General features: G+C 36.5%; 1 protein-coding gene across 13 annotated transcripts in view; it reads right to left on the reverse strand.

Annotated features, from left to right (window-relative positions):
• Positions 1-1948: 1948 nt before the first annotated feature.
• KIF21A (kinesin family member 21A) overlaps positions 1949-25826 on the reverse strand; it is a 147088-nt gene continuing 123210 nt past the window's right edge. For all 13 annotated transcript variants that reach the window (XM_081821480.1, XM_031032144.2, XM_081821483.1 and 10 more), the window contains 7 exons: positions 22659-22795; positions 20311-20491; positions 11159-11323; positions 9105-9222; positions 7506-7676; positions 6487-6686; positions 1949-3220 (listed from right to left, as the gene is read on the reverse strand). In XM_081821480.1, coding sequence (XP_081677606.1) covers positions 3127-3220; positions 6487-6686; positions 7506-7676; positions 9105-9222; positions 11159-11323; positions 20311-20491; positions 22659-22795 — 1066 coding nt within the window. In that variant the 3' untranslated portion in view covers positions 1949-3126. The remainder of the gene's footprint in view (positions 3221-6486; positions 6687-7505; positions 7677-9104; positions 9223-11158; positions 11324-20310; positions 20492-22658; positions 22796-25826) is intronic.

Consider the following 25826-nt stretch of genomic DNA (forward strand, 5'->3'; position numbering starts at 1 on the left):
AAAATTACAAACAACAGCACAGAACGATGTGTTACACATTGACAACCTCAGTTTAAGTTTTTATAAATGATTCCATATCAGCTGGGAAATAAACAAATGTGGACATAATTAATATGCAAAACATTGTCCATTACTCTTTAGCTAAAGTGCGAAGATTTGGATGTGAAAGAAAGAAATATTATCTTCCCAAAAAAGAAGACCTCATTCTCAGGGGACATGGCATATATTTAATACATAGTGAGGAGTAATCCATTTTTGAATTTTAGAAGCACTGTTTTAACTGTTTTAAGAGTTATGATTGGGGTGCCTGGGATGCTCAGTTAAGCCTCCCACTCTTGATCTCAGCTCAGGTCTTGATCTCAGGATTGTGAGTTCAAGCCCTGCACTGGGCTCCACTGGGTGTGGAGCCTACTTTAAAAAAAAAAAAAAAAAAAAGTCACTGTAAACCTTTCTGGATGAGATCTTTAAAGATGAACAGTTATTTTTTGCTGGTTGGCAAACTAGCCCCCGTACAAGGAGGGCAAGGAGAGACAGAAGAGGCAGGCCACTCCAGATTGGTAGGTGGCAGGTTTAATAAGCAAGGGGATTTATTTACGAGGCTTGTCTCCCACGGCCGCAAGACAAGTAGAACTCCACACCTGCCTGCCAGAGCGTTAAAAGTTTACACAAAGGCCTTACCTGGGTTCAGTCTCCATACCATGTAGATAGTCTCAACAACACATTACTCCCTCAAGGCTAGGTCCTTGAAACAGAGAAACAGCTCTGGCTGTGGGAACGTGGGCAGAACATACATTCCAAGGGCTGGGGAGCTGGTGAGCAGCCTCTGATTGCCCGGATCTAGCTCCTGGGTCAACTGGAGGTCACGTCCTCTCAGTGACTTTCCCCAACATCTTTCAAGATGTAAATCTTTAAAGGGGACTGCCTCTTTTACATATTCATTTGAATTATTTGAATCAGATCAACTCTAGCTGAGCCTCCAGCCTTTTAAAAAGAAAACAGACACTGGGCTTTGTGTTCTGTGCAAGCAAACACAGAGCTCAGGACTGTACAACAAACCTCTGATTGGACTCGCAGTCAGGGTAAAATGCCTCCAATAGGGGTGAAGACTTCCCAGATCTTCCCTGTCAGAGCACTGACCAATCCATAATGAAAGTGCTGGATTTATTCTCTCTCTCTCCACTCAGTAGGGCAAGCGTAAACCCAGTCTTGTTGCTTTTTCTGTCCCTAGTACCTGGCCTCGGGCATGCTCAATGAACATTTATTAAATAAATTATCAAATGAGTGGTTGAGAAATAGTCCTGCGAAAAAAACCACTCCAGGAGTATTGAAATTCAAAATGGTCCTAAAAATGTCTCTCAGGTCTCGTCATAGTATTTTCCTCCAGGAAAGGAGGCAAAATTACAGAACAGCTGAATTCCTCTTTACAGGAAAATCCCTTTTTAAAAATTAAAGAAATACATATTTCATTGTGAAATATAGCACACATACATAAAGTAAGAGAAATATATGAACAGTTTAACTTAGAACCCAGGTGGAGAACTAGAACATTTCTAGGACCCCAGAAGCACGGCCACACCCCATCTACACTCTCAATTCACCTTCTGCAAACCCCTGCCAGTCACCACCCCTCTATTTCTTCTTCAATAACCAAAGTCACTATTGTCCTAACATTTGTGGGAATAATTTTTGTTTTACCACCTATGTTCAAATGCCTAAATTATAAGGTTTGCTTTAATTCCCTAAATAGTGAGTTTCCTTGGTTCATCAAGATTAGGTTATGATTCAAACTTCTCAAGAATATTTCATGTCTAGTGAGCAAAAACAGGAATGCACATGAAGTGCTGGATAACAAAAAAAAAATGTCTTTCATTATATCACACACAAATAAAAAGTTTTACAAACACTAACCATTTTCATACAATTAGAAAAATAACGAGAATGAAAACAATTCAGAGCAACACGTTTATTGAAGCTCTCGCTAAGCTTTCATTTACAAGCAAATATACTCGGGAAAAAAATCACAAGACAATATTTTAAAATGTTATACCATCTACATAAAAATTAAACTTGCAGAATTTACAAATTAATATTCTGAGCAGACAGATAAATTATACATCCTTTTGCAAAATCCAATCTACAGCATTTAAAAATTCAGAGTTACAATGTAAGACATTCTCTCTTTACAATCTACTTATTTACATAGCTTTTCCCACTGCAGATGATATAGTTCTCACCATAACTACCAAGGTTTGCAAACATAGTGTATTTAAAATATATTTAGCAGCATATAAAAAAAATTAGATAAAAGGGTAAGGAAATACTACTATTAAATAAAAATGAAATTAAAGGGTGATAATAGAAACAACTCTATAGGAAAAATAGATCAAAATATATTTCTGTTAGGACATCAAAAATGTTTCCCATCAGAGAATGTACGCACAGCACTAATAAAACAATTTAACAGCATTTTAGTCCTGAGCACAGAATATAGCACAGCTGTAAAACTTTGGTCAATACAAGTAAACATCAACATTTAACACAAACTGTTTAACATTCTTTGTTAGTAGATAAAGGTCATCAATTCCACCTTAGGAAAAATCATCAATATTCTCCTAATCTTATTTTTTTCCCGTTATATTAAAAGAGCTTTGAAATTTGGGAACCTTCTATAGACTGATATAAATACCAGACAAACGGACCACAATTTGACTAACATTCCCAATATGTTTAAATATATAAACCATCTAAACAGACTATATGATGAGTTACCAATGGGTTGCATTGTATTCCAGGTGTTTTCTGACTATCACAAAAGCAGACATCTTATAATTCAAATACTTTTAAAGTGTTTTTTATAGCTAGGCACAAAAATCCAGCCACAATAAAAGTGTGAATCAAGCAGTATACCAATTAAAGGATATATGTGTATTGGCAGATATTATAATTAAGCGCACAGGCTAGTACACAGTTTTATTAGAATACCATTTATATTCAGCAGTTGGATTCAGATATATTTTCCAGTTAATCCCATTATAAGCTTTTGCCTAATAAATACAGGGCAACATTTCATTATGAACGTACAGAGTATTATCACAGTATTCAGTTTATGACTATCTTCATTCATGTTTAATTACTGGCAATATCTTCCCCCAGATCTCCTATGTCAGAGATCTGGCCATCTTGCAAATTGCGAGCCTTCCAAATTCTCACAGTTCGATCACTACAAAACAAATTAAAAATGAACATGTGAAAAGAGGCAGAAAGACAAAGAAATAGCTCTTAGAATCGTGTATTGTGAAGACATTTTCTGAAGAGGACCTCAACAGATGTAAGTAAAAATATACATTGTCCCATACGTATATCAAACAGATACCCATAATAATGATATTAAAAATAGTTCATATTGTCGAGGGCTTACTATATGGCAGGCATTGTTACTATGTGCCCTTTAAATATAAATACATTCAATTCTCTTTAACTACCACAGAGATAGATAATGCTATTATCCCCTTTGTATTGATGAGTAAATTGAGATCCAGAGAGGTTAAGTAATTTGCTCAATATCACAAAGTACATGCGTGATAGAACCGAGATTTCAACCTAGGCAGTCTGGTTCCAGGGCCCCACCTCCTAATCACTACACTGAATCTGCACTCATTGTTTCAAAAAACGACTCATGATACAACATTGGTCAGAGATCTTCAGGGACAACAGCTCACAGTAAGGTTACAGTAAGGCTTCTGGGAAGGGAGGAGATCAGGGCAGGGATTCCAGGGAGTTGGTGAATCTGTCAACAGTCAGAAGAGTTTCCCTCAGGTGAAACAATAAGCCCACAGGAAAAGCAGGAAGCTACTGAGAAGTGGGCTGATACTCCAATATCATAGAACATAGAAGATTCAAAGTGTTTCTGAGAAAACTTGTTTTTGTTCACCAGGCATGTGGGTACTGGGGAGTGGTCATTAAACCATCATGTTTCTTACTGTGTCTCTCATAGCTTGAAGGGAGTGTTACTTTTCTCTAATTATCTAGTAAACTCAAAGCCAAAAGAAAGTTTCCATAGAATTTCAGAGTTAAAAGGCACTTCAGAGATTATGCAATCCATTTCAAGGATAAAGAAAGTTTAGTTACGTGCCCAATGTAACATAGTAAAGGGCAGAGGTGAGCCTAGGGTCTAGGCTTTCTAGTTTCTAATCAGCAATCTCTGTTCTTCCTAAGAGTTCTTATCACAAGCAAACAAGAAACGTTTTTTTCTTCTTTTTGTATCTATTTGAGATGACAGATGTTAACTAAACTTATTGTGGTAATCCTTTCACAATATATATAAGTCAAATCATTATGCTGTATGCCTTACACTTATACAATGCCATATGTCAATTACATCTCCATAAACTCACACAGCATATGTACGCTGAAACAGCAAGGGGATATGTTCATTCATGCACCTACTCATACACCCATTCATTTATTCAACCGTCCATTTAACAAATGTTTATTGAGAACCTGCTGTGTTCCAGGTACTATTCAGGTGCTTGGGACAATTTAAGGACAAACAAGCAAACAAACAAATAAATAACAAAACCCTCTCCCAATGTAGATTATACATTCTAACAAGAGGAGACAGTGCCTGGGAAGCACTTAGAACAATGAGTGGCAAATACTAAGCACTATACAAGGGTGTGTTAATTGACAAATAAATAAAGTAGAATTTAAAAATAGGCCTTCTGATTTTATTGACCATTTTCCTGATTTTTAAGTTACATAGGAAATACATTTGCATCTGGTGCACCATGGGTAAACTGAGAAAAAGTTCAGTTCTTCAAAAATAAGACTATACTGTGGAAGAGAGGTGTTACAGTAACATCATACTTCACCCACCAGATCTCAGTGACATATAATACTTTCAGAGTCTTACACTGAGTGTCCCACATCTTTGAGGGGTATTATTTCCAGTAAATTATCAAGGACACAGCAAGTTTCCAAGAGAATAAACAAAAGTAGTGAGTCTTAAGAAAGTAATACACCTTGGAAATAACATCAATGAAGCACCAAAGGTAAGCACCTTAGAAAAACACAAAATAAATCAGCTTTGAAGTACTTTAGAGATACGAGAAAATAAATCTAAGTGAAAAGAGGGATTCAATGAAAATAGCACAAATAATAAGAGATACCATAGAAATACAGCAGAGGTTTCAAAATAAAGTCAGGGTAATCGTGCATTTAGGATAGATGAATCAAGAATGTGCTCCGATTAAATTAAATGTAAAAATGACAAAAGGAGATTTTCAAGGTAGATATTCATGAGACATTTTATTTTATTTGAATGAGACCAAGACCTCACATTAGGGCATATATGCTTTCCTTGCCAAAGTACTTATATACATGTCATTTTTATGGTCACAACATCTCTCCACTTCCTTCAAGCATCGTAAACGTCACTTCCTCAGTGAGGCCTTCACCAACCATCCTGTTGTGTGACCTCCTCCCCATGATACTCTCTTCCCTGTTCCCTGCTTTATTTTTCTCCATAGCACCTATCACTATGTAACATATTTTAGTTATTTATTTTCTTTTCTTCTCCTTAGAATGAAACTGGGGGTCTGATCTGTTTTGTTCACAGCTCTTCCCAAGAGTCTGGAACAGTGCCTGACATATTGGGGATTCATCATGAATGAAAAATAAGCAAATAAATCCATCAATCCAGCTTCCCTAAGAGGGAGGAAGCAGATATTATTATTAAGTACTTATTCAGCTGACCCTTGAACAACACAGGTTTGAACCACGAGGGTCCACTTTCACATGGATTTTTCGATAAACAGCACAGCACTGTAAATGTATTTTCTCTTCCTTATGATTTCCTTAATAACATTTTCTTTCCTCTAGCTTCCTTTATTGTAAGGATATGTATATAATACATATAACATATAAAATATGTGTTAATTGACTAATTATATTATCAGTAAGGCTTCTGGCCAACCGTAAGCTATTAGCAGTTTAGTTTTGGGGGGAGTCAAAGTTATACCTGGATTTTCAACTATGCAGGGGTCAGTGGCCCTAAGCCTGCATGGTCCAAGGGTCAACTGTACTCTACAGAGAGGAAGAAGAGGAACAAAGAGATTTTTTAAATTATTTATTCTAAATGTGAAGAATGATAAGTTTGTTGTCTTTCTGGGAAAAAAAATCTTTAGAAATTAGTCACCTATAAATGATTTTTTAAATTAAAATCACCAGGGGAAGATCTGGCAGCAGACTTCCCATATAAGCAGAGTCTGGATACAGAAGTAACATTATTCTCATGTATTCTGGGGATTAAACTCAGTGTCCAAAGTGCACATCAGAAAATATAAATAAGAGATCTTAAATAGAATGATTGTAATAAAAGAAGGGTTTTTATATGTTCTATATTTCCCAGACATTTACAACTTATAATATTTATTAAATCTGAACACAAGCAACCAACACAGAGAAAAATCACACAGGAAAACTTACTCGGCTGCAGTAAAAATGTGGGTGGAATTAACACATATGGCATTGATAGGACTATCATGACCCTTCATCTCTCCGACTGGCACAAAAGTATCCATGTTCCACAGCTTCAGAATGCCCCCTCTGCAGCCACTGAGCAGAACCGGGTGCCCTGGCACCACTCCTAGGGCACAGACCCAATCCTTATGTGCATTTGGAACTTGCTGAGAGAAAGAAAGAGAAATCAGCAGCTTAAGAGAAGCCCTCCAAAATGACATTTTCACAGCAAAGTAATTACAAATATTTTTGTTGACAAAACAATATTTGGAATACTGAATGGCCTGGAAACTATAAAAATCATTTTCTATGCAATCATTCTTAGTGACTTACAGAAATAAATGTGCAATTTGCCTCAATTATTATTAGTGTTATCAATATTAAAGACCTATAATGTTAAAAATCTTACAGAATCTAAAAGACCCAGAAAGTATACAGAATTATTCACATCGCATTCTCTTCATGGGAGTTAATATCTCACCTCTCTCCAAAATGAATTCAACAAGTTTGAAAACTACAACCTGGTATGTAGACTATAAAGAATGCCTCATAAAGTTACTGCCTTCAACCTTTGGTAGAAAACATGGAGGCTTAAGGCTTTTTGGAGAAGACCAGAGCTAACATACATTTCATAATGAGTAAACAATAATTCTAAGCTCAAACTATATGACTATATTTGAGTGTAAATATATTTATATGAATAATATAAAAGTCACAACCATGAATGTATATCTATAAAGGATTTCGAATGCGATAAATGCATCTGTTGCCAGTTTGTTCCATTGACCTGCTACTTGTTCATTTTGTTTTCATCTATCCTTACCTAGAAGGTATTATTAAATATTGAATGTTGCCCTTCTCATAATTAGTAACTCTGGTGGCTGAAGATGAAACACTCTTTAAGAGGCTCTTCAAGTTCTTACATGGACCAGTGGTGGTTCTGAAGAACCAGTACCCACTCCATCCCATGAAAGGTTTTGCATTACCTGTAGAAGGTCTTTTTGAGCTAAGTCCCATTTCTTGATTCCATTATCTCTGGACCCACTAAATAGGTTATCCCCTTGTATGGTTAGCGCTTCAATGCCATCATAATGAGGGGGCTCAAAATTGTGGGTGGGACTCACAGTTCCCAGAGCCCCTTCAGTTACATCAAACATCTAAAAAAGAAACAGAGAAAGCAGACATCCTATTTAACTTACAAATAAACACCTATATGTGTTCATACCTAGAAACACATATACGTGTATATTAACCAGATGTGACATGTTTTGTTCTAATATTTTACTAAATTAACTAAATTAACCTGGTATGAATGACTCAGGATGAACCCAGGCCCTATTTTCACATTACTTTTGCTTACATGTCACATGCTTATGTGTCTGTAGGCTTTTAAGAAAGGCAACCAATTTTTTCATGTCTGAGTGTACAAATGATATGTTTAATAATACAAATACTACATATCAATCCACTTGAAAGTCAGAAAAATGATATGGCTGTTATTTAAACACTATTAGATAGTTCTGCAATCCCGGTGGTCATCTCAAATTTCCCAAAGTTGCTATTCAAAACCTCCCACCCCCCTCAGTTGCCCTCATCTCTGTTGACCTTGTAATTTCCTGAAAAGGCTAGCATGATCAAAAATGAACTTTTTGGATTCTTCCCTCCATTCCAAAAGTTTCCTTTTATCTTCAAACATTCTCTTACCCTTCCCTTCTTTTCAGATGCTAAAGTGTGCTTACTGCTTCCCAAGGTTCACATCACTGTTGTGGTTCTAACTGTTCCTACCAACTTCATCAATTACCACCACTTCCCTCTTCACACTTTCCCTCTCCACCAGAGCCTGCTTCCTAAGCAGATAGGCATACCCAAGTCTACCAAATACAAAATCCTCTTCCTTTAACCATTCTATTTTCACGTCACTAACCCATTTCTCATCTCTTAATCTCAGATTCTAAAAAGAGTACTTATTCTTTTCCTATATCTCTGTTACTGTATCCTCTTTTTATTCCTAATTGGTTCTTACAGGAATTCCCAAGGCTGAGTCCTGGCAACCTCTCTCTCCTTTGGCCATGTCAGCTACTCTAACCCCTCGAACATCTGCTTCTACTCGAATGGCTCCCAAACCTGCATGCCTAGTCATAACTTACATTGAACTCTAGACTTGCCTTTCAAATGGCCTACTCGCCTACATAAGGATGACTTCTATTACTTAGTATCTCAAATTTAATATTTCCAGAACCAAACTGTGCATCTTCCCTTATCTGCTAATTTCATTAAGATCTGAAGATCATAATAAATTCAGTATAAAAGATGGTGACAGTGAGAATTATGCATTAGTTGGATGACTGAGCCAAAGATCTTTAAAATCCCTCCCAAACTATCTTCTATGAAAAATGAGAATACATGATTGAATAATAAGACAATAAAATCAAAAACTATGAGTGAGGAAAAGATCACGAAGAAAAAGTAAAGGATAGAAATGGAAAAAAAAGAAAACTGATTAAGAGAAAAGAGCTCTAGGTGCATCTGAATACTCCAAATCTATCATTTAATAGGAGAATATAATTTCACTCTATCATACACACTTTGATGTAATGATCCTTGGAGCCAGTGACGATTAGATCTTGTCCATTAGAAATCTGATCTACAGTAAGGCACATAACAGGGCCTAGGTGTCCTGTTAACTTTCCAGTAGACTGAAACCTTTAAAAAGAAAGAAAATAATTTTGTTTGAAAATATTTCTTAATGTACTGAGGCTAAGCCTCAACATAAATAATCTATATTCTTTGATGAAACTGTTCACTAATTTTCTTTTTTATTTTAGCTCCACCTCTTTGCAACTTTCTTCAAGTTCAGAGTCCAAAAATGGCCAAACTAACCTATTCTATGATTGATGTGTGAGGATTCCTAAGTAAGTTATTCCAAAGTGACTAATGTCATTCAGACAGTAAACTTAAAAAGGCAGCAAAACTTGCTAAAGATTGATTTTAATCCAACCTAAGTCCAGGTAAACCTTAATCTGCTGAATGTCCAAATATGTTATAAATATATGACCAAGGTCCAATTTGGAATTTGATTAAAACAACTGTTATCACTTATATAACTACACAATCAGCAACAATATGGGAAAAGACTACTTTATAACAAACACATGAATTCTCACATATACACATACACATGTATGTACACCCATCACATAGACATGTACACACATGTATACACCTATGCACACAAACATGTGTATATGTGTGTCAGAAAGTAGGCGGTCTATTTCATCAGTTATTATAAAGATTGGAAATGACCAGGATATATAACTGACTGGTAGAAAAATGTATGACATCAGTTGTCAGGGGGTAACAACAAACCTTTGTCCATAGTCCTACCTCAATCAAGCTGCTGAAATACAGAGATATATTTAACTTGTAGAATATTAGTTTCTTGAAAACTATTCTCTTAGTTACTTTGTTACAATACATCCACATTTAATCATGTTGCTGAAATCAAGCAGGTTTCAAAGGACTTAACTTTTCAGCAAAAATAGAAAGTGTAAAGATTTTCAAAAGCTGCTATCTTTTCTGTCTCATGGCATGACTTTGAGTGTCTTCCTCCATGGTGCTCTGACTACGAGGCAAGTTTTAATATCTTCAAGAATAAACCAAGTACTCACCTCTTTTCTCATTCTCTTAAGCACTGTGTTCAATTTTCTACATTCTATTTCTAAAATAGTACTCAGGACTGTGTTTCTTCTCTCTTTCATCTATTTACCTGTAAATTATGTTTATTATACTTTCTCAGTCATGTGTTAAAATGTTACAAGTTATAACTAGTCATTTTCAGTTTCCAAAATATCCGTCACTCAGTATCCTTTAATTGCCTGTTTAGTGGCCATTACCCTCCATTACCACAGAGCCCTAAGAAGGCAGATACCACATTTGTCTTGCTCAGTCTTTATTCCCAGCACCTACCACAGTCTTGGTGCAGTGCCTCCCAGAATCGATGCTGAAAAAATACTTAACTAAGAAATGAATATTCCCTTGCTGCCAAAATTTTCAAGAACTAGAAAAGAAGCTAAAATAAACACTCAACTAAAGGATAAAAGCTCATATTTCCAGGCAAATAAAAACCAAATCAGAGATGTAATGCTTTAGATTTCAACTTATCATTTTTTTTACCCATTTCGATCTTTATCTTTTCTATATATTTTATATTCACAAAAACCCTGTAAGGATTTATGCCCAAATTTGTTAAATTAAGTTTATAAATTAAAAATTTTGAAATACAAGACGTTTAAGTGATGCTGCCCCAAAAATAACTCTTTCAAAGGTCCTGGTGGAACTAGAATGAGAATCTTGATCTCTTCCTAGTAAACAACATGAATTGTAGACAAATATTAAAGAGGCTATTTTTCTTCATATACTTTTTTTCTATCAATGGAGACTAAAAGAAAGGAAAATTGTGAGTTTGCTAATGAGGACAGAAGAGACATACATCTAGGGATACTGGGCCAAACAGAAAAGCCTATGATTTTATATTAACTTCTGGCTTATAAAAATTAGATTTCATATGCACCAATATGTTATTAATATCTGAAAACTGTATTTGCCATATATAAGAAATACATTTTCTTAAAAATTCTACCTTTTAAGATCCCACATTCTGACAGCATTTCCAGAAGCTGCATAGAGGAAAGTGCCAGTTGGGTTTAGAGCAATTTGATTTATCTGGTTTTCTCCAGAAGGAATAGCTACTGTCCGGCTGGTACTTGCAGAACAGGCATCTCCAAGAGTAACCTGACCTGAAGATCTTAAGAGAGACAAAACAAAAAGAAAAAGTCACATTTCTGGGCAAGAGTTCAGCTTTGGGTTCCTTGAATTCCTAGGAAACTGGCTGTAGGCACAACAAGCTCTGGGTCCTTTGGTCACCGTGTCAACCACACGGCGCACAGAACCTCACACACACATACCTGGCACTTAGAAACACATTTGATGAGGAAGTGAATAAATGAATGACTAAAACAAGATGATATGGCTTACAATTCTTAATTTGTAAGTCTCGTATAATGCTAGGAATTCCAGGCCCTGAGTTAGGGATGACCAGAACATCATTCAAAAAAGATTAGATGTCAAAGATTAAAAAAAAAAAAAAAGACAACAAATGACAACAAATGACACAGTGCCACAGGTAATTCATTTTCCTGCAGCTTCCAGAAACGTCCCGCCCCCCACCCCTGGGGGCCAGGCCTTCCAATACTCCTTTTGTCCATAAGAATTGCTTTTTGAATTAAAGACACTGAGGATTTTTCAAACCATTTTCTTTTTTTTTTTTTAAAAGATTTTATTTATTTATTTGACAGAGAGAGACACAGCGAGAGAGGGAACACAAGCAGGGGGAGTGGGAGAGGGAGAAGCAGGCTTCCTGCCGAGCGGGGAGCCCGATGCAGGGCTCGATCCCAGGACCCTGGGATCATGACCTGAGCCGAAGGCAGACACCTAATGACTGAGCCACCCAGGCACCCCCCTAAGTTTAATTTTTTTTAAAGATTTTTTTAAATTTTATTTCGAGAGAGAGAGAGAGAGAGAGCACAGAGGGAGAGGGAAAAGCAGACTCCCAGCTGGGCAGGGAGCCCGACGCGGGGCTCGATCCCAGGACCCTGAGATCATGACCTGAGACAAAGGCAGATGCTTAACAACTGAGCCACCCAGGCGCCCTCAAACCGTTTTCAGTTTTAGTTTACTCTAACTCAATCATACATGGAGTATTTACCATGTGCTAAAGACTTAAACATAACATTTCTATTTCCTCAGATAAATTCTAAGTGATATATTCTTAAATTTTGAAACATTTTCTCAGTTAACAACCAAAATATCAAGTTATAATTAATCCTTTTAAATTTGACTTAGTCAATCAGCTGGACTGGCAGATTTCTAAGATACAGTGTTCCTTTTTCTATAAAATTTTCCTCACAGACTTGTATTCAGTACAGTAAATAATGAGTAGTTATCAAAATACAAATTAGGACTTATGTTAATAATCCCTACTCTAGGGGCGCCTGGGTGGCTTAGTCGGTTAAGCATCTGCCTTGGGCTCAGGTCATAGTCCCAGGGTCCTGGGATCGAGCCCCACATTGGGCTCCCTGCTCGGCAGGAAGCCTGCTTCTCCCTCTCCCACTCCCCCTGCTTGTGTTCCCTCTCTCGCTGCGTCTCTCTCTGTCAAATAAATAAAATCTTAAAAAAATAAAATCCCGGGGCGCCTGGGTGGCTCAGTTGGTTAAGCGACTGCCTTCGGCTCAGGTCATGATCCTGGAGTCCCGGGATCGAGTCCCACATCGGGCTCCCTGCTCGGCAGGGAGTCTGCTTCTCCCTCTGACCCTCTCATGCTCTATCTCATTCTCTGTCTCAAATAAATAAATAAAATCTTTAAAAAAAAAAAAAAATCCCTACTCTACAAATTATAAAAAATAACCTTTCCCATGTTCCCTTTGCTTATTTAAAACAAGAGTTCACCCCTATTTTAATTACGTAAAACAGTTCATCCATCTTATAGCAAAAAGAATCATTATTTGCTCTATATTTTAAAGACATAATATGATGACACAGAAAACAAACTCATCCTCCAACTGTCCAACCTAACCCACAGTTATGAAATTTGTGCTCACACAAAAGCAGTCTAGGTCCTAAAACAAACAAACAAAAAAACTCTCAATTATCCAATACCTGCTAATTAAAGGTTACAAGTACTTCTTAACTGTCTACTATGATGATTTTAGCCATTTTTCCAAGGAGTGGTATTCATTTGAAGCAAGTAATGTAAATCATTTAACTACATCAAGTAAAAAATACTATGAACATGCAATACCTTAGTATTTAAGAGGGAGGAAATATTAAATGTATACTTAGTCACAGACCAAATATGATTCATTCCTTCCTATTTAATACCAGGCCCTTTTTTAAATTTAAATTCGATTAGCCAACATATGGTACATCATTAGTTTCAGAGGTAGAGTCAGTTATTCATCAGTTGCTTTTAACACCCAGTGCTCATCACATCACGTGCCCTCTTTAATGCCCATCACCCTGTTACCCAATTCCCCCATCCACCTCCCCTCCAGCAACCCTCAGTTTGTTTCCTAGAGTTAAGAGTCTCTCATGGTTTGTCTCCCTCTCCATTACTTTGCATTCAGTTTTCCCTCCCTTCCCCTACGATCCTCTGCGCTTTCTTATATTCTACATATGAGTGAAACCATATAATTGTCTTTCTCTGATTGACTTATTTTGCTCAGCATAATACTGTCCAGTTCCATCCATGTCAATGTAAATGGTAAGTATTCAACCTTTCTGATGGCTGAGCAATATTCCATTGTATATATGGACCACATCTTCTTTATCCACTCATCTGTCAATGGACATCTCAAATCTTTCCATAGTTTGGCTATTGTGGACATTGCTGGTATAAACATTGGAGTGCATGTACCCCTTCAGATCATTACATTTTGGGCTAAATACCTAGTAGTGCAATTGCTGGGTCATAGGGTAGCTCTATTTTTAACTTCCTGAGGAATCTCCATACTGTTTTCTAGAGTGGCTGCACCAGCTTGCATTCCCACCAACAGTGTAAGAGGGTACCCCTTTCTCCACACCCCCGCCAACATTTGTTGTTTCCTGATTTGTTAATTTTAGCCATTCTGACTGGTGTGAGGTGGTATCTTATTGTGGTTTTGATTTGTATTTCCCTGATGCCAAGGGATATTGAGCATTTTTTCCTGTTTGTTGGCCATTTGTATGTCTTCTTTGCAGAAATATTTGTTCATATCTTCTGCCCATTTCTTGACAGGATTATTGGTTTTGGAGGTGTTGAGTTTGATAAGTTCTTTATAGATCTTGGATACTAGCCTTTATCTGATATGTCATTTGCAAATATCTTCTCTTTCTGTACATTGCCTTTTAATTTTGTTGACTCCTTCCTTTGCTGTGCAGAAGATTTTTATCTTGATGAAGTCTGAATAGTTCATTTTTGTTTTTGTTTCCCTTGCCTTTGGAGACGAATCTAGCAAGAAGTTGCTGCAGCTGAGGTCACAGGTTGCTGTCTATGTTCTACTCTAGGATTTTGATGGATTCCTGTCTCACATTTAGATCTTTCATCCATTTTGAGTTTGTGTATGATGTAAGAGAATGGTCCAGTTTCATTCTTCTGTATGTGGCTGTCCAATTTTCCCAACACCATTTGTTGAAGATACTGTCCTTTTTCTATTGGATATTCTTTCCTGCTTTGTCAAAAATTAGTTGACATTGAGTTAAGGGTCCATTTCTGGGTTCACTGTTCTGTTCCATTAATCTATGTGTCTGTTTTTGTGCCAGTACCATACTGTCTTGATGATCACAGCTTTGTAATATAGCTTGACGTCCAGGATTGTGATGCCACAAGCTTTGGTTTTCTTTTTCAACATTCCTCTGGCTATTCAGGGTCTTTTCTGGTTCCATACAAATTTTAGGATTATTTGTTCCAGCTCTGTGAAAAATGTCAATGGTATTTTGATAGGGATTGCATTAAATGTGTAGATTTTCTGAGAAGCATAGAAATTGTAACAATATTTATTCATCCAATGCACGAGCATTGAATGTTTTTCCATTTCTTTGTGTCTTCCTCAATTTCTTTCTCAAGTGTCTGTAGTTTTTAGAGTACAGATCCCTTACCTCTTTGGTTAGGTTTATTCCCAGGTATCTTACGATTTTTGGTGAAATTATAAATGGGATTGATTCCTTAATTTTTCTTTCTTCTTTTGCATTGTTAGTGTATAGAAATGCAACTAATTTCTGTGCATTGATTTTATATACTGCCACGTTGCTGAATTCCTGTATGAGTTCTAGCAATTTTGGGGTGGAGTATGTTGGGTTTTCCACATAAAGTATCATGCCATCTGTGAAGAGTGGGAGTTTGACTTCTTCTTTGCCGATTTGGATGCCTTTTATTTCTTTTTGTTGTCTGATTGCTGAGACTAGGACTTCTAGTACTATGTTGAACAACAGTGGTGAGAGTGGACATCCCTATCGTGTTCCTGACGTTAAGGGAAAAGCTCTCAGTTTTTCCCCTTTGAGAATGATATTCGCTATAGGCTTTTCATAGATGGCTTTTATGATATTGAGGTATGTTCCTTCTATCCCTATACTTTGAAGAGTTTTAATCAAGAAAGAATGCTTTTTCTGCATCAATTGAGAGGATCACATGGTTCTTGTCTTTTCTTTTACTAATGTGATCTATCGTGTTGATTGATTTGCGAATGTTGAACCACCCTTGCATCCCAGAAATAAATCCCAATTGGTCATGGTGAAGAATCCTCTTAATGTTACTGTTGGATCCTATTGGCTAGTATCTTTGTATTTTGGCATCTATATTCATCAGGGATATTGGTCTGTAACTCTCCTTTTTGGTGCGGTCTTTGTACGGTTTTGAGATTAAGATAATGCTGGCCTCATAGAACAAGTTTGGAAGTTTTCCTTCCATTTCTATTTTTTGAAACAGCTTCAGAAGAACAGGTATTAATTCTTCTTTAAATGTTTGGTAGAATTCCTCTGGGAAGCCATCCAGCCCTGGACTCTTGTTTGTTGGGAGATTTTTGATTACTACTTCAATTCTTTGCTGGTTATGGGTCTGTTCAGGTTTTTTATTTCTTCCTGCTACAATTTTGGTAGTTTATAAGTTTCTAGGAATGCATCCATTTCTTCCAGATTGCCTAATTTGTTGGCATATAGTTGCTCATAATATGTTCTTTGTATTTCCTTGGTGTTGGTCATTATCTCTCCTCTTTCATTCATGATTTTATTAATTTGAGTCCTTTCTCTTTTCTTTTTGATAAGTCTGGCTAGGGGTTTATTGATCTTATTAATCCTTTCAAAGAACCAGCTTCTAGTTTCATTGATCTGTTCTACTGTTCTTTTGTTTTCCATTTCATTGGTTTCTGCTCTAATCTTTATTATTTCTTTTCTCCTGCTTGGTTTGGGCTCTGTTTGCTGTTCTCTCTCCAGCTCCTTTAGGTGTAGGATTATGTTGTGTATTTGAGACCTTTCTTGTTTCTTGAGAAAGGCTTGTATTGCTATGTACTTCCCTCTTAGGACTGCCTTTGCTGCATCCCAAAGGTTTTGAACAGTTGTGTTTTCATTTTCATTTGTTTCCATGAATTTTTTAATTCTTCTTTAATTTTCTGGTTGACCCATTCATTCTTTAGTAGGATGCTCTTTAACCTCCAAGTATTTTAGTTCCTTCCAAGTTTCCTCTTGTGATTGAGTTCAAGTTTCAAAGCACTGTGGTCTGAAAATATGCAGGGAATGATCCCAATCTTTTGGTACTGGTTGAGACCTGATTTGTAACCCAGTATGTGATCTATTCTGGAGAATGTTCCATGGGCACTAGAGAAGAATGTGCATTCTGTTGCTTTAGGATGGAATGCTCTAAACGTATCTGTGAAGTCCATCTGGTCCTGTGTGTCATTCAAAGTCCTTGTTTCCTTGTTGATCTTCTGCTTAGGTGATCTGTCTATTGCTGTGATTGGACTGTTTAAAGTCCCCTACTATTATTCTATTATTAATTATCCATGGGTTTCTTTAATTTTTTTATTGGTTTATATAATTGGCTGCTCCCAAGTTAGGAGCATAAATACTTATAATTGCTAGATTTTCTTGTTGGATAGACCCTTTAAGTATGATATATTGTCCTCTTCATCCCTTACTACAGTCTTTGGTTTAAAATCTAATTTGTCTGATATAAGGATTGCTACCCCAGCTTTCTTTTGATGTCCATTAACATGATAGATGGTTCTCCACCCCCTCATTTTCAGTCTGGAGGTATCTTTGGGTCTAAAATGTGTCTCTTGTAGACTGCATATTGATGGGTCTTGCTTTTTTATCCAATCTGATACCCTGTGTCTTTTGATTAGAGCCTTTAGTCCATTTACATTCAGAGTAACTATTGAAAGATATGAATTTAGTGCCATTGTATTACCTGTAAAATCACTGTTTCTGTGTATTGTTTCTGTTCCTTTCAGATCTATGTTACTTTTGGGCTCTCTCTTTGTTTACAGGATCCCCTTTAATATTTCCTGCAGGGCTGGTTTAGTGACCACAAATTCTTTTAGTTTCTGTTTGTCCTAGAAGCTCTTTATCTCTCCTTCCATTCTGAATGACAGTCTTGCTGGATAAAGTATTCTTGGCTGCATGTTTTTCTCATTTAGTACCCTCAGTATATCATGCCAGCCCTTTCTGGCCTGCCAGGTCTCTGTGAATAGGTCTTCTACTCTTGTAGGTCTAATGTTCCTACCCTTGTAGGTCAAGCACTTCTTGTCTCAAGCTGCTTTCAGGATTTTCTCTTTGTCTCTGAAATTTGCAAGCTTCACTATTATATGTTGGGCTGTTGACCTAATTTTATTGATTTTGAGGGGGGTTCTCTGTGCCTCCTGGACTTGAATGCCTGTTTCCTTCCCCAGATTAGGGAAGTTCTCAGCTGTAGCTCAAATATACCTTCTGCCCCCCCTTTCCTCTTCTTCTGGGACCCCAATAATTCTAATATTGTTTCACTTTATGGTTTCACTGATCTGGAATCCTCCCCTCATAGTCCAGTAATTGTTTATCTCTCTTTTGCTCAGTTTCCTTATTCTCCATAATTTTATCTTCTATATCACTTATTCTCTCTTCTGCCTCATTTATCCTAGCAGTAAGAGCCTCCATTGTTGATTGCATCTCTGCAATACCCTTTTTGATTTCAACCTGGTTAGATCTTAGTTCTTTTATTTCTCCAGAAAGGGATTCTCTAGTGTTTTCTATACTTTTTCCAAGCCCAGCTAGTATCTTTATAATCATTGTTCTGAATTCTAGCTCCAAGATTTCACTAATATCCATATTTATTAAGTCTCTAGCATTGAGTACTGCCTCTTGTTCTTTTTTCTGGGAATTTTTCCTTCTGGTCATTTTGTCCAGAGAAGAGATGAACGAGAGAACAAAAAAGAAAAAATAAAAATATCAACAACAACCCCAGCAAAATATACACTAGACAAATCAGAAGAGATCAGAAACCAAAAAAGAAAAATAAAGGGAAAAAAGAATATAATCAGGTAGACAGAACAGAGTGATACACTTGGCCTGGGGGTATTTTGGTCTGTTTGTTAGAAGACACTTGATCCCAATATTGTAAAGAAAAACATATATATATATATATATATATATATATATATATATGCACACAAAAATAAAATTGAATACAGTGAAAGAAAGCCAAAAATGAAGACTATATCAATAAAATGTAAATGTAAAAATGAAAATTAAAAAAAGACTTTAAAAAAGAGTTGGTAAAATAAGAAACTAGTTGAAAAGGGAAAAAAGAAAAAGAGAAAGAAAACTTTAGACTGTAAGACTAAAGAATCATGAGAAAAGACCTCAAATTCTATATACTATTTTCCCCTAGCACTGGAGTTTTTCAGTTCTGTGTGATCCATAAACTTGTTTTTAGCGTGATGTTCCTGCTGGTCTTCTGAGGGAGGGGCCTGCTGCACTGATTCTCAGGTGTCTTTGCCTGGGCAGAGTTGCACCACGCTGGCCAGGGTTCCAGGCTCAGTGTAAGTTGCTTCAGGCTGCTCTATGTGGCTTTTGTTCCCTGACAGCTTTCCGCACCACTTTAGAGGATGAAAATAAAAATGGCAGCATCCCGATCTCCAGCCCTGGAGCTGAAAGTTCACGGCCCCCACTCTTCAGTGAACCCTCAGGGAAAAGCAGCCAATCACTTTTTTGTGTATCAAACTCTGCAGACTTCTGCGGTGCGCACCCTCCCAGATCCTCCCAGGGGAAGAAGTAGGGTCACCCAGGTTCTGCCATTTGCAGGTCCCCTGCTAGGCGAGCAGTTGCCCGATTGTGCCGTGGTTCATAGTTTATGGCAAACTGAGCAGAGAGCCCACTCCCGGGCTTGCCCACCGTTGCTGGCTTCCCTGCTCCAGTGCTTGGGAACTCTGCCAGTTCAGGCACACCTGCTCTTTCTGTGACCCCAGGGATCCTGAGACCACACTCTTCACCACCTGAGCACCTTTCAAGCCGAGATGTCCATCACGGGAGCAGACTTCTAAAAGTTCCGACTTTGTGCGCTCTGTAGCTGGCTTATGGAGGCTCTCTCCCACCATGGTTTATCTTAGGATATATCCCCTCAGATTCATTTCTCCACACCTCCTACCTTGCAAAAAGTGGTTGCTTTTCTATTTGTAGAATTGCAGCAATTCTTTTCTTAGATCTCAGGTTGAATTCACAGGTGTTCAGAATGATTTGATAGATAACTAGCTGAATTCAAGGGACCAGATGAAACAAGGTCCCTTACTCTTTTGCCATCTTCCCTCCTTCTTGCATTTCTACCAGGCTGTTATATTACATTTTCTCAGTAGGTTTTCCCCCTTATATTATCTACATTCTTACTTTAACATCCTTTCAGAAGCAGACAGGTATAAATAAATAAAAACACATTCACAGTCCTATCTTTTCATATATGTTGTACATAAGAACTATTTGCCCCTTATGCTATTTGTCTTTAAATTACTTACGTCAGGGCGCCTGGGTGGCTCAGTTGGTTAAGCGACTGCCTTTGGCTCAGGTCATGATCCCGGAGTCCTGGGATCGAGTCCCACATCGGGCTACCGGCTCAGCAGGGAGCTTGCTTCTCCCTCTGACCCTATCCCCTCTCATGCTGTTTCTCTCTCTCTCTCTCTCTCTCAAATAAATAAATAAATTTTAAAAATAAATAAATAAATAAATAAATAAATTACTTACGTCAGCGTTCGAATGCACTTTGCCGAATCTCTGATATCCCACACCTTAATATAAGATGTAGATACAGTGAAGACCAAACTTGTATAATTACAGTATTTTACAGATACGACATTGTTGGGATGACCCCCCAATGACATAATCTCCTGCCCAGTCACCAGATTCCATACTTTACAAGTACGATCTACAACAAATAAGAAAAGGAAAATAGTGTCAATATGAACTACATTAGGTTCTCTTAACAATAAAAATTATCTAAACCGTTTTTCTCCTATGAGAATGAAATGAAATAAGAAAAAAGTAATTATTCCACTAACCTGAAACAGACATCCTACCTCCATCCTTGACCTTCTGCTTCAGGTTCAAGGGCAAAGTACATATAAAGGATTGGATGAAAGCCAGGTATGTCTGGTGTATGTATTATGAGGTATTAAAAAAATAATTATATAAAATTTTGTAATAGTCCTATCACAAGAATCTTGCCTCATATTGCCCCTGAATTTAAAATGGCATTCCCAAATCAGCCTCTTCAAAATATTCTGCTTTGTTCACTCCTACCTCCTCAAAGCACTCCACACTCATAAACACATACACCTTTCTTTTCTAAGTGTCACTGATTGATGGACTTTATTTTTGACCACAATACATAATTATAAACTAATTATTTTGTTTTTCTGACATGTCAAATATGTAATTATTCTGGAGATAAATTTAATTTGAATTAGAAAAGTACATTTTCACAGAGTAGATTAATTGGATAATGGTTTGTCATTCACAATTTGTAAGTTCTAGCTAGACTGGTATACTTCCTTAGATACAGTGAGCAATAAATGCTTGTTGATTAAACTGAGTCCTGTAATGTCCCTAAATGCTAAAAAACTTTTACTAGCTTCCCAAATTCCTATACATGCCTCCTTCTTACCTTTCTAGCCCTACTGCCCATCACTTCCCTTACAATTACAGTTGACACTTGAACAATAAGGGTTTGAATGGGTCCATTTATATGCAAATTTTTTTGATAAATACAGTACAGTAGTACAGTACCAAAAATGTATTCTTCTTCCTTATGATTTTCTTAGTAACATTTTTTTCTCCAGCTTACCTTATTATAAGAACACAGTATATAATACATATAACATACAAAATATGTGTTAATCGACTATTTATGTTACTGGTAAGGCTACTAGTAGTTCAATTTTGGGGGAAATCTATTAGTAGTTCAGTTTTGGAGGAGTCAAAAATTATATGCAGATTTTCTTTTTTTTAAAGATTTTATTTATTTATTTGACAAAGAGTACAAAGCAGGGGGCGCAGCAGGGAGAGGGAGAAGCAGGCTCCTGCTGAGCAGAGAGCCCGACACGGGGCTTGATCCCAGGACCCTGGGATCATGACCTGAGCCAAAGGCAGACGTTTAACTAACTGAGCCATCCAGGCGCCCCTATATGCAGATTTGACTGTGTCAGCACCCCTAACCCCCAATTTGTTCAAGGTCAACTGTATTCTACTTTTCAACCCAATTAGATTTAGTTTCCAAACATACCCCACTTTTAGCTCTATGTCTCTGCTTATGTTGTTCTATAATCTTGGTTGTCAATTGTTACCTGTCAATATCCAAACCATCCTGTAAGGTTCATCCTAAATGCCTCCATGTCAAAGCCTTCCTTATTTCTCACAGATTGGCATAACCTCTCCCTTTTCTGAAAACCCAAAACGCTTAGTCCTTAACTCTTCAGAGCATTTATAGTTGATTTCTAGGTGCCTGCAATTGTACCAAAGGGGTTAAGAGTGCAGGTTTAGAGATGAGTAGACATGGGCTTCCAATCGTGGTTCTTCCACTTACTACTAAATTTATCTGCGAAAATTATTCATTTCTTGAATCCTCAGTTTCTTCATCTGTAAAATTAGGATGTAACATGTATCTCACTGGGGTTACCATAAGAATTAAATGAGATGTAATTTGGATAGTATTTAGCATAGTCTCTGACATATAGTTAAGTGCTCAAGAAATGGTGGTTACTACATCTTATTCTCTTTACCACAGTGTATATCATAATGACCTTTTGTCAATTTTTATATAACCTGCATTGCTAAGCTCAGGGCCTTTTGCACGCATTAAGTGCTCAGTTACTGAAGGGAAATGTATCCTCTCAACATTCTATTCATATAACATCAACAGAGGTCTTACTTTCTTTTCAACTATGCAATGATTTTATATAATTCAGGAGTTGAACCAGATTATCTCTCAGGTTCTTATGGGTCTTAAGCAGTTTGACTGTTTTTTAAAGCCTGTTAAAAATGTTATCATTTTTTTAAAAATCTGTTAACTATCCACATGAAACAACTACTGGCACCTTTTGATCCAGTGAAGAGGAGATCATCAGTAGAATCCACACAGAGCACAGCTTTTGTGTGCCCTTCAGCTATGTGAATACACTGCAGTGGAGAAGTTCTGATTCCTTTTGAAGCAGGAAATGGGTTGATTATGCCCCTGAGATGGGGGAAAAAAACAAGATTTATTTCAGTAGCTATATCATGGGACTAATTTTATTTTCCCCCTGACTTTAAGAAGTCTTTCTAAGTAATTAATAATAAAATTCAGACTGCTCCCTTGTCTCTTTTTAAAGGAAAAGGGCACAGAGACAAAATGTGAATTAGTAATAGTAGTGATGGGGTACATCAACTAATTAGGCATCAGCCAGCAGGTGCATTCTACAAAGAACAAAGCGTATAGTACATTGGATCTTCTTACTAACAAGATCTTCTCTTCAAAGTTTAAGCAATATTAGGAGGTGTTTGATTATACTAAATTCTGACAAATAAGAAAGGATAAATGATGGACAACTGGAAGGTGTGACTGTCAGGCTGGAATGTGACTCTAGGTCAAAAAGAACATTCTGGGGAAAGTATAACACATATCACCCAAAATACTGAAAAAACAAATTTCAAATGAATTTGAAAAAAGATAGGAATGATCACATACACAGAAATTCTAAAGGGAGAATAGCCCCAAACTATCAAAAAATTAAAGAAAAAAACTCTAACAGTCTCAAAGATTTTAAAAAGGAATGAGACTTTAAAAGTACAATGAGGCTCCTTAGGGAGCTTTCTCAAGTTTAATATTTCTAGACATTCTGCTTTATGCCAGTAGACTACGTACTATGGAAATATAAAGGAGTTTAAGATAGGATTTGAATTGAAATAGTTGTGTTGAGAAGACTAAGTCAATGTATCTTTGCTCACAGAAGGAAGAAAAGTTACCATGTTGGAATATGTTCATAATATAAGATAGATGGCAATAATATCAAAACAAATAATAGGGATAAAATAAAACTGTTTACATCTTGGGGGGGGCAGAGGGAGAGGGAGAATCTTAAGCAGGCTCCATGCCCTGTGCAGAGCCCAATGTGGGACTCAATCTCACAATGCTGAGATCATGACCTGAGCCGAAATCAAGAGTTGGACGCTTAACCGACTGAGCCACCCAGGGCCCTTCTATCTTCTTAATGAAAAAGAACAATCTTCAAGATGCAATGGGCAGAAAATGATTAAGAAGAAATGTAAATCCCAGATAAGTTAGAACTGACAATAGAGAGTTATCCAATGGATTCAAGTATTTCTGTTTTTTTTTTTTTAAAGATTTTATTTATTTATTTGAGAGAGAGAATGAGAGAGAGAGAGAGCACATGAGAGGGGAGAGGGTCAGAGGGAGAAGCACACCCCCTGCTGAGCAAGGAGCCTGATATGGGACTCGATCCCGGGACTCCAGGATCATGACCTGAGCCGAAGGCAGTCGCTTAACCAACTGAGCCACCCAGGCGCCCCAAGTATTTCTGTTTTTAAGTCATTATATCACAGGGTTTTAAAAGAATACACCATTGTGGAGGTAAAAATCACTGTTGGTACACTAAGATTGATAAAGGGGACAAAACATGGAGACCCAAATTTCCAAAAAGCAGGGGGGAAATAGTGGATTTCAGAAATTACAGGTGGGTAAAACTTCTTGTTTAGTCTCACAAAGGAAAATATTAAACAAATCATTATAAACACTTAAAAATAAATGCTCATCAGTAAGAGATAACACTAATCTCACAGGGGAAGTTCTTTGTAGGCTTAATAGCAAATTAGGGGAATGTCGTATTCACAATACATGTTGATTCCAAAAAGATCTATACAATAAGATTTTCAAATGATATCCTTGTGGATATGGTAGGTAAGTACAGAACTGTTATAGTAAGGTAGTTCCATCCAATGTTCCTGTCAATTTGGAAGGACATCTTCAATATCTAGTCAATGTTTCCTTAGCAATGAAGACAGAGATGGCATATTTATTAAACTGATATATTGAAGAGTTAGATACTGTATTGTATTGCCTAGGAAAACGACAAACAAAATTTATTTACTTTAAGTACCTACTTAACACTAAAATAATCACTGGATACAATTAAAGATAAAATTTAAGTAGAAGATAGAACAGAATGTTCCAAGTAGGAAAAGACTTAATAGTAGCTTAGATTTAGAGGTGCCTGGGTGGCTCAGCTGGTTAAGCATTTACCTTTGGCTTAGGTCATGATCCCAGGATTCTGGGATCAAGCCCCACATCGGGCTCTGTGCTCAGCCCAGAGTCTGCTTCTCCCTCTCCCTCAGCCCCTCCTCCCTACTTGCGTGCGCTCAATCTCTCTCTCTCTCAAATAAATAAATAAAATCTTAAAAAAAAATAGTAGCCTAGATTTAAAAAGCTAAAGATGTCATTATGCTAAGTAAAATAAGACAGAGAAAGATAAATGCTATATGATCTCCCTTATACGTGCAATATAAAAAATATGTATTAAAAAATAAAAAAAGCTCACAGATACAGAGAACAGACTGGTAATTGCCAGAGGTGGGGGGGCAGGGGATAGGAGAAATGACTGAATTGTTCCCTGGGTTTATTTTAGTTTAAATAAATTGAAATAAATAAATACATAAATAGTTAAAGAGATTTTTTAATTGAATAGAAGATCAATGAATCAACAATTTATGGTTCCTCTACCAACACTTTCAAATAACTTGTTCAATAGTAAATATATATATATTTTATATTTATTATATATTATATATATATATAAAATATATATTTATTATATATTATTATATATCACATTATAATATAATTATTTATTATTATATATAATATAATATATAATAAATATATATTATATTATATATAATAATATATATTTTATATATTATATATATTATAATATAATAATATTATATATTATTATATTATTGTTATATATATAGTTATATATTATATTGTTATATATTATATATATAAGTATATAAATAAATATAAATAAATAGTAAATAGTAAATATTTCAGGAGAAAGAATGTAATAGAGCTACTATATTCTGCTAAGGCCACATCTGGAAGGAGGTTGAGTTCTAGATGTTAGATTTTAGGAACATTGAAAAATTGGAGACTTTCCAAAGCATAGGAAGCAGAACGATGGATCTATGGGCTATATCATATAAGGAGG

The sequence above is a fragment of the Leptonychotes weddellii genome, chromosome 5 (genome assembly GCF_054177405.1).
Source record: "Leptonychotes weddellii isolate Sample4059 chromosome 5, ASM5417740v2, whole genome shotgun sequence".
Lineage (NCBI taxonomy): Eukaryota > Metazoa > Chordata > Mammalia > Carnivora > Phocidae > Leptonychotes > Leptonychotes weddellii.